The sequence below is a fragment of the Saimiri boliviensis genome, chromosome 3 (assembly GCF_048565385.1).
Source record: "Saimiri boliviensis isolate mSaiBol1 chromosome 3, mSaiBol1.pri, whole genome shotgun sequence".
Lineage (NCBI taxonomy): Eukaryota > Metazoa > Chordata > Mammalia > Primates > Cebidae > Saimiri > Saimiri boliviensis.
The window spans coordinates 6,726,635-6,743,290 of record NC_133451.1 but is presented as its reverse complement, the minus strand read 5'-3'; the positions used below and the strand labels follow the sequence as shown (position 1 = coordinate 6,743,290).

The following is a 16,656-nucleotide window of genomic DNA, read 5'->3' as shown; positions in this document are numbered from 1 at the left end:
AGACCAGTGCATGGAGCCATCACACACCCTCTCAGGTGACAGCAGAACACGTTCCGCTTCTAAGATCCAGCTAAAGCTCCCTGTGGGTGTTCCCTGCCTGTTACCTAAGCTCCTTTCACAGAGAGCTGCAGAATTCTCTGGATGTAATTCCCCACTTGCTTAACATACTCACCCCGCTTTGATAGATGCATTCCCCATATACATGTCTAAAAAGCACACAGGCAAATTTAGCTAAGTGCTGTTCTGATTATATAGTTCAAGTTTGTGGGCTCAAACTCACAGTCTGCAACTGCTAAGCTAAAAACCAACCAAATAAACAAACAAAAAGCCTTCTCTGGAACAGATCATGCCTAGTCTCTAACGGGCAAAAGACATCCTTAAAACTGATGCTGCTTCTTAACCACAGCAAACAGGGAGAAGATTTGAGAAGAGGGTAGCCATGGAAACCGTCCCCAGGTACCAGTGATCTCAATTAAGCCAAGGCTGCTTGACAGCAGAATGAAGCAAGCATGAGCACACCAGGGTGAGCTTGGTGCATCCCAAAGCCAGCACTGCCTGACCCTGACCCAGCTCAGCAGCATCACCCTGAGTCCCAAAGCCCATTCCTGACACCCATGTCACCCAGTGCCACCTGCACCAGGGGCAGCTGCACCAGCCATGCTAGATGTACCAGTGAGAGGTCGTCAATGACGTGCTGCTGCTCCAGCACCTGCAGCCTCAGGAACTCGATCTCCTGCTCATCCCTGGTCAGGCTGAGGTCGTTCAGGGAGGTGTGCCGCTTCAGAGACGCCTGCGCCGACAGCTTTTCTTTCTGCAGCCAGGGGGAGAGAGACCACTGCAGCATTACCCACCAACAATGTTTGTTAGGGACAGCGCTGGAGTGGGGCTTAAGGGTGCAGGTACAGACAGATGGATGGGAGGATGAAAGAGATGACGGCCCGATATGGTTTGGCTGTGTCCCCACCCAAATCTTATCTGGAACCATAATTCCCATGTGTTATGGGAAGGGCTCAGTGTGAGATAATTGAATCATGGGGGCGGTTCCCCCCATGCTGTTCTGATGGTTGTGAGTAAGTCTCTGATGTTTTTATAAGGGCTTTCCCCTTTTACTTAGCCCTCAATCTTTCTTGTCTGCCGCCACATAAGATGTGCCTTTAGCCTTCTGCCACGGTTGCGAGGCGTCCCCAGCCAGGTGGAACTGAGTCCATTAAACCTCTTCAGCTTTATAAATTACCCAGTCTCAGGTCCATCTTTATCAGCAGTGTGAAAAATGGACTAATATGTCTTGTGCTGGAAGAGGGGACAGGGCAGACCAAAACCAAGCCCAATGTGGGACTGACTGTGCACGCTGCTGACAGGAAGGGATGGGCAGGGCCTGGGTGTAGAAGATGACATCTGAAATGAGCCTAGAAAGCTGGGAGGGGAAGGCAGGGGAAGACGAGGACTTCACAAAACAGCAAATTACACACACACACACACACACACACACACACACACACACACCCCTTCACCTGCTATGGTACAGACGGTGGAGCGTGCATGCTCTCAGCACCTCCGTCTTCCCAGCTGTGAAACAGGGGTTGATACTACTCTGAACAACGAACCTGAAAGCATTCTGTAAACTGTCAACTACAAGACACCTGAACTGACCACAAACGCCAGGCATCCTAGCTGGAGGAAAATCGCCCTCTGCAGAGCATCGCCAGTGATCATCGTAACGGGTGTCCTATGAGGTCTTTGCGTGCTACCATTTCTGCCTCTTGATGATCCTGCAGTGTTGATATTTTCGTTCCCATTGTACATAGGAAGAAACAGGCTCAGAGAGAATGGGGGATGTGTTTAAGGACACAGCTGTCTGACTCTCTGGCACAAACACCCACAGCACAGTGAATGCAAGACAGATGGAGAGAAGGAAGAGACGTTTGACTGACGCTGCTTCTGGTGCTTCATGGGGAGGTGGGTGGCAGGTGGGCCCCAGAACACGTGGACCGGAAGGTTCAGGGCTGGAGAATCCCACATAGAGATGGGAATGCCAGGGCTGACCCCACGGGGCCCACGGCTCACCATTTCCACATTTTCCCGCGTGAGGTTCTTAATTTTCTCCTCCATCCTCTGTATACTCTGCAACAAATCCTCATTCTTCTTGTTCATCCTCTTGTTCTTCTCCACCAGAGGCTTCAGCTGAACCTCAGTCTCTCGCGAGCGTTTCAGCTGTGGTCAGAAACAGACACAGAGGCTCAGACAACTTGAAGATGGATGGCCGAGGTCACAGCACCGAGGTGAGCAGAGACTCAACCTCGTCCCTTTTAGGACCCCTTCTGAGGCCAGTGTCCTGGGTGACACACTTGTTTGCTCGTTGCATGACAACGGGCAAGTTCTCAGCCTCAGCTCCTCATCTCTCAAATGAGAATCATGGCAGCTCCTGTCTCCTAGGTACGTGGTACCAATTAAATGCATACTGGTAGTCTCCTCAGGGTTATTTTCATGAAAAGAATCAGAAACAACTTAACTATCTATCAATATTATGACAACCACAGGCACAGCCTGTGTAAAGAGGGAACTTTCCCCATCCCCATTTTATAAACAAAGAAGAACCTGAGCCCAAAGGGAGGAGGCAATGGGACCAACTTCACAAAGAACGTGCCAAGAATGCTTTACACTTCTGCAGAGTGGTGGTTTGATTTCACCAAGAATCAAACACAAGGGACTGACTCTAGAGCCCTGCTTTTACTCCCCAGGCTGTAAATGTTAAGGTAAAATATTCTGATAGTATAGGCTGAAATACAAAATGTACCATGTGACCCATCCATTTTACTTCTAGAAACCTCCCCCACAAAAAAAAATGCCATGTAGAAGATACACATGTGTCTTTACCGATTTGAAATAAAGGTTCAAGTCAGTAAAGACACACATGTATCTTCTACATGGCATTTTTTTTTGAGACAGGAGGTAGGCACTATGACATGGGTCATTTTGACAAAGGGTCTCACTTTTTCACCCAGGCTGGAGTGCCCTGGCGTGATTTCAGCTCACTGCAGCCTGACCTCCTGGACTCAAGTGGTCTCCCACCTCAAACTCCCAAGTAGCTGGCACCACAGGTGTGCACCACTGTGCCCAGTTAATTAATTTTTTTTTGTATTTTTAGAGATAGGGTTTTGCCGTGTTGCCCAAGCTGGTCTCGAACTCCTGAGCTCAAGGATTATCTGACCACATTGGCTTCCTAAAGTGCTGAGATGACAGGTATGTGGCACCTCACAGAAATCCAGAAATCGGCAGCAGTCTAAAGATCCACCATTGGGAAGAGAGTTGAAGAGACCATGGCATACCCACACAATGGACTACCAACCAAGCAGCTGGTAAAAAGACAGAGACAGATCTTTAAGCACTGATGGCAAGTGCTGTAATTGATCAATGGACTGAAAAAAGCAAGTTGCAGAACAATACACAGCGGTGGCGGCGGCAGGATGGGGAAATCCCAATTCGTAACTACAAAATTAAAAAAAAAAAAACGTCTCTTGGTGGGTTTCAAGGTATTTATTTAAGCATTAAAAACATGTAAGAACCACCCCAAACTAGCAGTAGTTACCTCATGATTTTAAGATTGAAGCCAGGCACAGTGGCTCATGACTGTAATCCCAGCATTTTGGGAGGCTGAGGCAGGCAGATCACTTGAGGTCAGGAGTTTAAGACCAGCCTGGCCAACATGGTGAAACTCTGTCACTACTAAAAATACAAAAAGCAGCTGGGTGTTGTGGTGGGTGCCTGTAATCCCAGCTACTCAGGAGGCTGAGGCAGGAGCATTGCTTGAACCCGGGAGGGGAAGTTGCAGTGAGCTGAGATCACACCATTGCAGTCCAGCCTGGGCAAGAGAGCAAGACTCTGTCACAAAAAAAATAATAAAAAATTTAAAAAAAGACTGAAGCATTGGCAAACTTACCAGTTTCTACTTTTAACTACTTCAGTCTGATCTGACATGTTTCCAGAAGCCTGTGTTTTTTCCTAATCCACTCAGTAAACTATTTTGCAGTTCATGAGTATTTATGAGCTTATAAATATTTAAATGAAAAGTAGAGACATAGTATTAGATGTACAGTCTGAGTAAAGCCATAAAAATATGCCTTTAAAAATACTGGAAGGATGCCTATAATCCCAGGACTTTGGGAGGCCAAGGCAGGCGGATCAGGAGATCAGGAGATTGAGACCATCCTGGCCATGGGGAAACCCTGTCTCTACTAAAATACAAAAAATTAACCCGGTGTGGTGGTGCGCACCTATAGTCCCAGCTACTCAGGAGGCTGAGGCAGGGGAATCACTTGAATCTGGGAGACAGAGGTTGCAGTCAGCCCAGATCATGCCACTGCACTCCAGCCCGGCAAAAGAGCAAGATTCTGTCTCCAAAATAAATAAATAAATAAATACTAGAAGGAAATGAATTTATTTTGATCATGTTAAAGTTGTGAAGAAGTGATACTGACACTTTTCACCACTTGTTTTTTTTCAAATATTCTGCAGATATACTTGCCTTCATTAAAAATTAGAACAAACATAAAAATTATGAGGCCTCTTTCAAGAAGTTGATGTATCAACTGCCATTACATAAAAATTAGTTTTGCTGTTATCTGGAAAATGTAAATGTATTCATGAAATTGCTATTTTTACTGGAGATTGCTTTTTTAACCAGAAGTACATGATTGTTATTTTAAAAATTAATGTGTAAGTTTTATTTTACAAGTATATAAAATTTTATGCAAAAAAGTAAATAGATAAGCACAAATTAAAATTACCCATAATTATGGCACCTAAAAGAACAACTTCTAATATCCAAGATAATGACAATGTTTTCTTGTTCTGTAAACTATTTTTTTCATTTAATTTACTATGAACACATTTCCATGTCAATTAAGTAGGGTCTCCATCACCAATCTTAATGACAGTATAGAATTCATTGTATAAATATTCCACAGTCACTCTGCCCAGTGCTTCACTATTGAACAGTTGGGTTTTTTGTTTTTTTCATTTTTGATTTGCTTTGAGTTTGGTTGTTAATGTAAACAACACTGCAATGAACATCCTCGCCATGCTTCTCCCAGAACTTCTACAATTGCTTGCTAAAGATAAATTCCTGCAAAAACAAATGGCAGTAAGAGATTTCTTCAATGAGTGTGTGTTAGATTTTTAATCAAAAAGAAGAAAGAAAGAAAGTTCAGAAAACCAGAAGGCCTCTGCGTTAACTTTCTGTGCAGGGCATGTTCTGGGGACCCAGGGCCCCTTCCTTGCACCCTATGAGCCACCGTCTTTCTCTCGGAGGCTGCTCACCAGTTCATTCCTCTCATCTGCCAATAGCGTATTTCTGTCTTCCAGCTTCCGTATCACTGAATTCAGTTCAGCAATTTTTAGTTGAAATCGCCTCACATCTCGTTCATCCATATGTTGATCCTAAGGAAAAAAAAAAAAAGTCAAGATGCAAATGTACTTTGAAGAAGCTGTGTGGAGCCTTCTTAGAAAATTCACATGACATAACGGGTGAGATCCTTATTCAGGGGTCCGCATGCCACACAGCAAGGGGGAAACACCCAAGCACACTGCACACTTTCAGAAGACTGCATCTAGAAGCCCACTGAGACTTCAAACCCTTCCGTGGCTCCCGGGGACCTTGTGGTTGCGCCCCTCCCACCCTGCATCTCTTACAAAGGTTACTACACACTGGCACCTCACACAGTGTCCGGCACAAAGAATTCACAACATCCCCTCCAATACTGAGTGAATGAATGAATGAATGAATGAATGAATACATGCTGCTTCAGTGTCCTTTGTGGCAAGCTGACCAGAAGAATTTCCTGTAGAAAAATGAACCGGGAGGGGGAAGCAACCCGAGTCTTCCACAAGCTGCTGCCCCTCACCTGGGTGCCCATGAGCTCCACCATGTCTCCGATCCCAGGTGGGAGCTCCCTCTTTGGGCTACTGTGGTGCCGCTCGGCCTCCTTAACCTGTACTAGCTGCTCATCCAAAGCCTCTTTCTGCAGAAGCAGCTTCTGGGTCTGCCCAGCCTGCACACCAAGTTCCTTCTCCAAGGCCAAAATCACACGGTCTTTCCCTTTGATCTCATCCATCTGTAAAGGAGAAAGAATAAGCAGTTAACCCTAGGGGCTTGTGACCAAGGAAATCTCTCCCCTATCTGGGGCCTTAGGCCCAGGGAAAGGTCAAAGCAGTGTCTCTGGCCTGAGTCAACTGAATTCAGTAAACTCTGGATGCAGAGCGAGCATAGCCTGCAGCCCATGGCCTGTTCCGTCACTTCAAGACAAAGGAGACAGAGCTAGGGGCTGAAGCATGGACAGATTCAACCTGACACGCATACTGACATCTGTGTATGCCCCTGTCTCTCTCACCTTAATGAAATAAAATAAAACAAAACACTACCAGCCTCCAGCCAGGCCTCTGCAGCTCAGCTTCCTGGCAGAGTTGGCTTCTCTCCCGTCTCCAAGCCCATGTCTCCCTCTCAGTCATTGACCCTCTCCTGCCTGGTCACAGCTCCCCAACCCCCACCACCAGATAGCTAAGGTCACCAGTGCTCTCCTGGCCACCCAACCCACCGGACAACTTTCTGTTCTCCCGCCCTGACTCCTCACCAGCGTCTGACCCCGTCACCCCTGACTCACGACCTCCTGCTCCCTCTCCCCAAGGCCACTTCTGTTTCTTTCTTCTTTACAGGCTGTCTTGCTCTGGCTGCCATTGAAGAGTGGAGTTTCCAAGGCTGGGGCCTCTTCTCCCTCTGCATCCTCTCCCAAGCAGCCAGGTCCTCCCTGAAGGCATCAACCCCACATCTGCAGCAAATCTGAAACACACGCCCAGCCGTGGCTTCTCTGTGAGCTCCACAGGCACAGAACCAGCTGGCTGCTTGACACCTCTGCTTGGATCTCAGAGGGACCGCAGCCTCTCCACATATGACCCTGAACTTAATCTTCAGCTCACCCCAGGGCTCTCTTATCCGGCCTTCCCACGAGGGAGTGTCAACGGACACAGGCTCAACGCAGTGTTGAACACATTCCGCACGGGTAACAGTGTGGGAACCACACCAGAGAAGTGTGTGGAGGAAGCGTCAGCCCCAGGTCACCCACTCTGGCTTTTTCTAGATGCTCCAGTGAGGGCCCTGCCCTGGTTGAACAGAAGCTCCCCAAGACCCATGCCCTTCCCGGAACTTCAGAATGGGATCTTATCTGGAAAGAGGGTAACTGCAGGTGCAATCAGTGAAGACGAGGTCATCCTGGAGCAGGGTGAGGCCTTAGGATGGGTGTCCTCATGAAAGCGGAAGAGACAGAGGGGAAGGTCGTGTGAGGACAGAGGCAGAGGCTGGAGGGACATGGCCTCAAGCAGAGGAACTCCAGGTCTACCGGCAACACCAGCAGCAGGAAGAGGCTGGGAAGGATCCTATTCTACAGCCTTAGGGGGAAATGCGGTCATGCAGACATGATGATTTCAATCTCCTGGCCTCCAGAACTGTACGGGAACACTTTTTCTGCCATGTTCAGCCGTGAAGTTTGAGGTCGTTTGTTACAGGGGCCTCAGGGAAACTGACACGAAGCCTCTTCCTGCTCAACCAGCTCACGTAGCAGGTTACATTTCAGTGGATGAAAATCCAAAGCTCTTACTTCTAAATCATACACCTTGATTTCAGACACGACTGCCACAGCAGAGAATTCGGGTTAAGAACCCTGTTCTGATAGCAGAGAGAAGCAAGCTAAAATCCTACCCACCCCCCGACCCTTACCATATGACTTTGGGCAGGTTGGGGCACCTCTCTGATTCAGCTTCTGTCTCTGTAAAATGTGGACAATAAGAAGGCTTTCGAACCAACCCTGCCTAATTGCTGGGGAGCTTTACAGCAACCACGGAGAGAATCTGGCTCAGCACCTGGCACATTGAAAGCCTGCCACTGGTGTTTGCTGCCACCATTAATCTCTTTTAGCCCCTAAGGAACATGAGGCTATTTTATTTTAAAAGAAGACCACTAAAAACTGAAAAAAAAAATCATAGAGATGAGAGAAGAAAGGAAATGGCACCCCTAGATTCCAGACAGAGAGGTTTTCCAGCCAAGTGCCACAGTGCTACAGTTGGGATGTGGGATTTCCGTCACTTGCAACCAAGAGAATCCTAATTGACGTAGAGTTCAGGGAAAAAGAATAAACTTGCCGGAGGTTATCACGTCTCTCTTACGTGCTAGTTGTGAGCTACATACTAAATTGTACTTAAGAGCTCTCTGAGGCACCTCTCTTTGGAAGGCAAAATGCTATTTCCATCGGCCGGGATGATCTCCTGGCCCCTGCAATGGGTGCCCCGTGCAGTCTCTCCCAAGCAGCCGCTGAACATGCCCACTGCTCCCCCTGGTGGTGATCCACCAGCATCTACCTTCTTGGCCCAAATCTCAAATCCCCAGTACGGCAAATTCCAAATGGGTAGGAATGCTATCCATTCCACAGGAGGAATCCTTAAACATAATGAAAACACGATTGCCAATGTAGATGCCAACCCGGAAGCAGAAAGAATTATGCAGAAGGAGTTCATTCATTTAATCCACTCAAGCACGCTTTCATTAATTCAACATATACTGAGCTGAGCACTATCCATGGGTGCTGAGAAACGTTAGTGAGAAGAACAGATCAGACTACCTGCCCTAGGAGCTTCTATTCAGCGGGAGGGGGAAGTAGGCAATAAACATAATAAATAAGCAGACATCATAGTGATTGAAAGTGATTTGTGCTACGAGGGAAAAAAAAATAGCATCAAAGCGAGGGAAATTGGTAGGGATAGTTGAGGGTGTTGCAAGCTCACAGCCTGTCTGTCACCGGTAAGGGGGGGTTCTCGCCTGTGCCCCTCAGCATCAGCTTCTCTGTGAAGCCCCCACCACTGTCTTGCACTAGCTCGCCACAAAAGGAAGCACCATCTCGAGCAAGATATCTCAAATTCTCCACCTGGAAGAGCACCAACACCCCATTGTCCTGGTGAGAGAGAAGGCTTCTGCTTCAGACACCACTACAAAGTTTCCTAGAAAACATCCTCAAACAGGAGAGATGGCATCTAGAAACGGACGGATGGCCAATGCAGAACACGTTCCGGAGCCAGCAGGAGAGTCCTGAGACCCCAGAGGTTAAGGGACAGGCCAAGCTCATGTAGCAAGCGGCAGGCACACTCACTGTTTACTGACTTTAATCCTGGATCACAAGCTGAGTTCTTAGTGATCCTACCTAGCTGCCCTCAGGACCCTGAGGAGATCCCCAGCTTCCTAGAACTGCTCACCTTGTGGGACATCCTTCAGCTTCCTTCCTGCATCCATTTCCCCTCTTCCTACACACCCAGTCTCAGCATGTGCAGTAGGAAAGGGGTGGAGCCAAGACCACAGCAAGCTCCCAGGGCAGTCCCCATCGGCTCAAGCCAACTAAATGTGCCTGTCCCGACAGTAATTGCTTCAGGGGTAGATGCACAAGCCGACCAGAACCAATGGCCAGAGAGGGTGGTGCCAGGATCCCCCTGTTTTTCCTTAGGAATTAAGAAAGGGATCCTGGGCTGTGTGGAGTAAGAATGCAGGACCTGGCACGGTGGTGGCATCTCCCCAGCACAGCATGAGAGCCCACAGCCTGGGAATGACACAGCAGGAGGCAGGGCAGAGCCCAAGAACCCAGGATCCTGGGTGACATCATTAGGGCACCAGGAGCTGCACCTACAGTGAATCCCATGACTTTGGTTACAAGAGCCAACAGACTCCCATCGCCTAAGCTGGTTTGATATGGAATTTCTGTCACTTGCAACCAAAAGAATCTCAATCAACAGAGTTCCAGAAAGAATGACAAACTTGATGTTGGCTATCACATCTCTCTTAATGCTAGCGTGAGCTAAGTAATAATTTGTACTTAAGAGACACTGTCTGAGTCTTTCAAAGATCTTTAAGGTGGACATCATTTACCCCAAGATACACACAAACTTGAGGCTCAAAAAGGGGAATGTGCGAATGCTCTAGTTGGCAGCAGAACCACGACTCAAACTCAGACTGTCCTCTCCAAGCCCTCACTGTCCCCTCTGCCCCGCAGGAACAGAGCCCAGTTGTTTCTCGGCAGTCAAGGCCACCAGGAAATGCATCTCAGTGAAAACAAGGCCACCGACCCATGACTGATCTGGTGAGCTCCACTTTATTGCAAAGTTTGGGGGAATCAAAGATGAAAGCACAGGCTACTACCCCAACATCTATTCTCATTCTTGGTACCTGTAGTGGGGCGAATAATATCCCCCAAAATGTTACATCTACCCCCAAAACCAGAATGTGACCTTACTTGGAAATAAGGCCTCTGCAGATGAAATGAAGACGCAAATTAAGATGAGGTCATACCAGGTTAGGGCGGAGCCTACACCCATGGACTGGCATCCTTAAAAGAAGAGGACAAGACGCAGACACGCAGGGGAGAAGGCATGTGCAGGCAGAGACCGAAGGGGTGCAACTGCAAGTCAAGAAATGCCCAGGACTGCCGGCCACACCGCAAGCTGCAAGAGGCCAGAAAAAACTCTCACCCCGGAGCCTTCAAAGGGAGCACAGCCTGGCCGATACCTTGATTTGGGACTTCTGGCCTCCAGAACTGTAGAGGAAACAAATGTCATTATTATAAGCCTCTGAGCCTGTGGTACTTTGTTACAGCTGCCCCAGGGAACTAACAGAGCACCACGCCATGGTTTCTTAGAAGCTGCAGGGCATGCAATAGGGGTCGACATTTCCCAGCCCTCCTTGCAGCAGGTACAGCTCAGTCAGCTCTGGCCAGAGAGGTGGAAGTGGAAGTGTGAGGGACTTCTAAAAAGAAAAGCAGTCTCAAGTGAAGTCCACACACCCTTCTTCACCCACCTGCCCACTGCCAATCTGGACAAAGATGTGATAGTGCTCCATGGGCACGGGAGACCATGAGGATCAGGGCCACACCTCAGAGCCCCTTCTGAGGGCAAAGCTGGGGCCTCGTGTTGACCAGAACCACCTTAACTAGAGTGTCAGCACCCCATGTTGACCATAACCACCTTAAACTAGTGTCACTGCCTCATGTTGACCACAACCACCTTAAACTAGAGCGTCACCATCCCATGTTGACCATGATCACCTTAAGCAAGAGCGTCACTGCCCCATGGTGACCATAACCACTTTAGAGTGTCACTGCCCCATGTTGACTACAATCACCTTAAGCAAGTGTCACCGCCCCATGTTGACCACAACCACCTTAAACTACAGTGTCACTACCCCATGTTAATGATGATCACCTTTTCTTCTTTTCTTTTACTAAGGCATCCTAATGTGTAGACAAAAGTCTAAAAGCCTTCGCGCACTTCTAATCCAATCCAGCTGACGAAGAAATGAAACCAGCAGCCCATCTTCTGAATGTGTTGCCATGGGCAACAGGTTTGCTTAAGGAGTGTCATTTATCAGAGAGGGTGTGGGTGAGTAGGAGAAATGGACATTTGTTCTTTTCACTCCTTCTTCTAAGTGGGCCATTTTGGGTGAAAACCATCCACACACTGAGATACCTGAAGTGGGGAGACTTCTGTTTGGCATTGAAACAGAAATGGAGCCTTTATGATACTGGATCTCCAGCACATTTTAAATTAAGCTGAATGTGTCTTTTGTGCAAATACACGGCGGGGGGAGGGGTTCCCCATTTTTCTTCTTTTACATATACAATTTTCCTATAACAGAGGAACGCATTTTACAGGTATCCTATTATAGAAACTATAAGCTGCTAGATGATTTAGCTCATTTGCTTGTTTAATTCTAACTGTGGGCAGATGTGGGAATAACCCCATTTTATAGGTGAGGTGCTAGAGACTTGGAAACAGTGACCACCTGTCCCAGGGTCACATGTCAAACAAAGGGGGAGCCCAGAACTACCCAGGTCAGTCTCTCTCCAAAGGCTTCTCCTCCCACCATGTGATGACGTCTACCCTGAACACACACACGTGAATACACATGATAGAGGAAAGGGGCTGGAGACTGTTTCTAAGGACTCAGCATTTGTGTGCTTGCACTGTCTATACATTAGAAATTTTAAACTGACACATCTCTTCCACCATTCTTGGCACAGTATGGAGTCAAGGCAAGAACTGGGGTTTTGCCACTAACTGTGGGACCCAGGCTGTAGCTGGATGAGGACTTTAAAAGGATGTCTTGTCACCTGCCTCCAGTCCCAAAATCTCTTCCAGCATCTCATCTCCCACAAAGCGCCCCCAGCCCCAACTTATGCTTCCCCTTGCAGGGACACTCACTACCTCCCCAGGAGGCTCTCAGTTCTAAGAACCTTTGGAATCTCAGAGTCTTTCAGATACTGAGGGTGGGGAATAATCAGGACTTTTTCAGAGAGTGCTCCCTTCTTCCCCAGAAACACCCTCAGTGCCTTTCATGGGGTGTCCTGCCTCCTCCCTCCCAGCCGTCCTCACCTGAAGGGCAGCTCCAGGTGTGGTGGAATCCTGACCAACCCATGACCTGCATGCAGAGGAGCCCTGTACTGTCAGTGAAAGAGGACCAGTGTGGGTACAGGCACTTCTGCTCTCTAAAGTCATTCACTTTCCCCGATCTCCTTCCTGCGCTACAAAATGAGACACTGGGCAAAGAACCATTTCCTGCCAATGGATGTGTGTACCAATGCTGGAGAGGACACCCAAGCGCACCTTCCTCCGCAGGGCAGGCCCCACTCCCCATGGCCACACCTCCTTCCTGCTCCTCTGGAAATGCACAGAGCTTGGCAGAGGTGGGTTTTAAGCCATTGAGAGAACATTACGTATTCTGCCCAGCTATGAAGTCTATAGGAAGAAAAGACAGAATAGAAGCAAAACACCCTTCATCGTTACTCTGCCATTAAAGCTCTCAGTGCACACCATGGTGAGGTCTTCAGGGAAGCACGGACCCTTCTGAGAGGGTCCTTGACCCCAAATCATCAGAAGGCAGAGAATAGAAAACCTTTTCAGTGTTCGTGCAGACCCACTGTACTGGTCATCATCACATGCATAGGTGATAGAAGCAGAAATGCATTTCTGGGAATCACTCCCCCAGATTCAGTGCAGGGGCCTCGATTCTACCTGTGATGCTTCATCTGCTGTGTGGTAGGCAGTGTTTGTGATCTCATCGATACTCCTTTTGCCAGAAATATTTCACACTTTTAAAACTTTTATTAAAAGGAAGAAAATAAAGTCTCCAGTACTTGACAACAGGATTCCATTGTATTTTCATTTTGCATTTTACTGGGAATCCAAGAATCAGATATCACCATGGCTATTTTAGAGATATGGTCAAAATGATCACATCACGCCCCTATTACTTCCAAACTTTTACCAGTGTTTCTCCCTCTGCATGGGATCACCTAACAAACTCCTATGCATCCTTCTAAACCCAGCTCAGACCTCACTTCCTCTGTGAAATGACTCCTGCACCTACCCACAGGAGTGACCACATCCGCTTCTTTGTTGCTGCCTCTTTGGCTTGCATGGTCCTGTGAGTGACTTGCCCTGCCCCTAATAGAATAATCAAATAATCTGCTCACACTCCTGTTAACTGTAAGCTCTTTGCTGACTGGAACTATGTCTCTTTTCTCTACAGCTCAGTAAGTAAACATTCAATTGAGGGGGAACTGTCCTCCTACCCAGAGCTCTGTGTGTTCTAGGGCCATTCTGATGGACAGCAAATTCCACTGCCATGGATCCTAGAAACAGTGTCCAGCTCCCATTAAACTGATTGTTTACTCTTCACAGGCAGCAACTGGCAGCAGATGCAGATCACGTGCTGCTGCTTCCAAGGCAGATAACCAACCCAATGAGCTGTCCCAGAAAGAGAGCTTCAGAAACAATCACTCAAATCCTTACGCAAAACAGTCGCCTCATAAAGGTCAGCAGTCTCTTAAACACAAGGGTCCTAAACCAGACAACTCCTGTATTACAATGAATGATGTCCATCTGTACAGGGAAGCGTGGCTGCCATGCCCTGAAAAGTATCCTGTCTCCAGAGAGGAATGATGCTTACTTGGGAAAATGTCACTTTCCTCAAAGAAGGAGCCAGGTTTGCAGGTTGTGGGAATCGGTGGAGAAACATGTCCTGGCCCGGTGCTTCCGCCTGCCACCACTTAATGTTTCTAGTCAACCTATGGGCCCAACTCCAGAGTCCCACCCACCCAGGGAGGCTGCATCTTCCCTCCTTTCTGCTGCCCAAGCTGGGCTAGGCAGTCCCCAGATGTCCTGCCCTTCACCTCCCAAGCTGAGATGACATGGGAGGGGGTGTCACCTGTCACCCCTGTAGATTGCAGGCTCCCTGCAGATGACCATACAGGTTTTGGCCACACCCCCCATCACTCCCCCGAAGACTAGCCCAGCAGGCATCTATCCAGGGAACATGCATCGAACACATGCCACTCTCAGTTCATGAGTTTTAAAAACAACCATTATGGTTTTATCAAAGCATAAAATAAAATCTCAAACAATCTGTGCTAGCTCTGGGTCTAGCTCACAGCAGGTGCTCACCAAATGGAGTGCCCGGAAAATATATAGCCTTTCTTCCATGATTTTCTGGCAAAAAAAAAAAAAAAAAAAAAAAAGGAAAGAAAACAGTCTCCTTTATCTCACAGATGCCTCAAGCTGGATGTGAAAGGGCCACAGAGAAGGCCAGAAATGAGCCACTTCTACCCAACGGAGAGGAGGAATTGCACGGAGAAAACAGCCAGGCCCCAGTGAAAGGGCTCAGCAGACAGTCCTGGGAGTAAACGGACACCCAGCCTATGATGGCCCATCGGCCCCCCTTCTCCTAGGTGATATCCCAGGGCCCAAGGCCTTAAGCCATTTCTTGATTCCTCCCACCTTGTCGAACTATTTCCCAACAATGGCACTCTTTTAAAAACAAAGCTTTAAACCTTATTAGGAAAGGAATGCAGATCCATTATAGAAAATGAAAAATATACAGCCAGACGCAATGGCTCATGCCTGTAATCCCAGCAATTTGGGAGGCAGAGGTGGGAAGTTTGCTTAAGCTCAGGAGTTCAAGACCAGCCCGGTCGACATGGAGAAACTTTGTCTCTACAAAAAAAATAGAAAAAAAATAGCTGGGCGTGGTGGTCCTGGCTATTCTGGAGGCTGAGGTGGGAGGATTGCTTGAGCGCAGAAGGTTGAGGCCGCAGTGAGCTGTGATTGCACCACTGCACTCCAGCCTGAGCAACAGAGCAAGACCCTGTCAAAAAAAAAAAAAGATAAAAAGAAAAAAAGGAAGAAGGAGGGAAGGGAGGCAAGGAAGGAAGGAAGGAGAGAGGAAGGGAGGAAGGAAGGGAAGTGGGTGGAGGGAGTGAAAGAAAAGAAAGGAAATGAAAGAAAGAAGAAGCAAAGGAAGAAGAGGGGAAGAAAAGAAAGTGAGGGAGGGAGGGAAAGAAAAGAAAGAAAGAGTGAAGGAAGGAAGAAGGGAAGGAAAGAAGGAAGAAAGGAAGGAAGGGGAGAGAGAGACCAAGAGAAAGAAAGGGAGAAAGGAAAGAAAGAAGAAAGGAAGGAAGGAAAATTAAAAATACAATGAAGAACAGAGAAGGAAACAGAAGCCCCCATGATGTCAGCATCCAGAGGCAGCCCCTGCCAACCTGTCACCAGCTTCCCCTCCTTCTACATCTGCAAGACAGAGTACTGTGTTTGCAACCATGCATCCTGGGTTTTTTTTTTTTTTTTTCAGTTTTAACCTCTGTGTTCACATTCCCAAGTCCCTCTAGCTTGTCATAAATGCCTGAGTCATTGTCCTGACTCAGAAATTCGAGGCAGCAAATGCGGATGCAAAAGACCATTGGCAGAACACACATGGCACCATCTGATCTGTGTGAGATTTTGTGCATGCTTTTGCGCATTTCCTTTGGTAGACTCCCGGAAGTGGAATTAGCACACTAAAGGGCAGGAGCGCGCATAAAGTTGCTGTCTGCACAGAGGCAGGGGCATCTGCTTTGCATCACACTACAGAGGCTCTGGGCTTTCACAGTGAACAAGACAGACTCAGTCCCTGTCCTTACAGAACTCGGATCCTAGGAGGAGGAGCCACGCAAGAAACAATCAAAGAGAGACAGGTAAAAATATCCGATGAGAAGTGCTGTGACAAGGATGGGAAAAGATGGCAGTCACTGAGTGACTTAGGGCTGGTCTAGATGATGCTCGGGCAGGCCTCCCTGCACAGGGGACACTGAGGTGGGAGCCACTCGGTGAGAAAACACCAGCCGTGCAAAGATCTGGGGCACAGCACTCCTGGCCGAGGACACAGAGGGGCCTGTGCAAAGGCCCTGAGGCTGAGAACAACCTGCCAAAGGCACCTGCTGTCTTCTCTTTTGATGCTTGAATTATACACCACCTTAAAAAAAAAATGCTGGCTAATACGATTGGGAATGATAGCATCCTGCTATTTTAATTTGCATTTCATACTGGTGAGGTTGAACTCATCTTTACATTTAATAAGCATTACTTTTCTTCTTTGTGAACTGTGTATTCCCATGCCTTGACTAATTATAGATTCCCATTGTTTCGTTTGTAAACTTAATAAACTTTTAATACACTGAGGATATTAACTCTCTGCCACATTGTTTAAAGCCTTTCCCAAGCTATATCTTCACTCCCCATTTTTCTAAAGGCCTGAATGCCATC

The 16,656-nt window shown here is 47.7% G+C and overlaps 1 protein-coding gene across 4 annotated transcripts in view; it reads right to left on the bottom strand.

Moving 5' to 3' along the window:
* The window catches only part of JAKMIP1 (janus kinase and microtubule interacting protein 1), a 174,796-nt gene that overhangs the window by 56,912 nt on the left and 101,228 nt on the right, over positions 1 to 16,656 (bottom strand). For all 4 annotated transcript variants that reach the window (XM_039468597.2, XM_074395872.1, XM_074395874.1 and 1 more), the window contains 4 exons: positions 5,901 to 6,110; positions 5,317 to 5,436; positions 2,065 to 2,211; positions 671 to 811 (listed from right to left, as the gene is read on the bottom strand). In XM_039468597.2, coding sequence (XP_039324531.1) covers positions 671 to 811; positions 2,065 to 2,211; positions 5,317 to 5,436; positions 5,901 to 6,110 — 618 coding nt within the window. The remainder of the gene's footprint in view (positions 1 to 670; positions 812 to 2,064; positions 2,212 to 5,316; positions 5,437 to 5,900; positions 6,111 to 16,656) is intronic.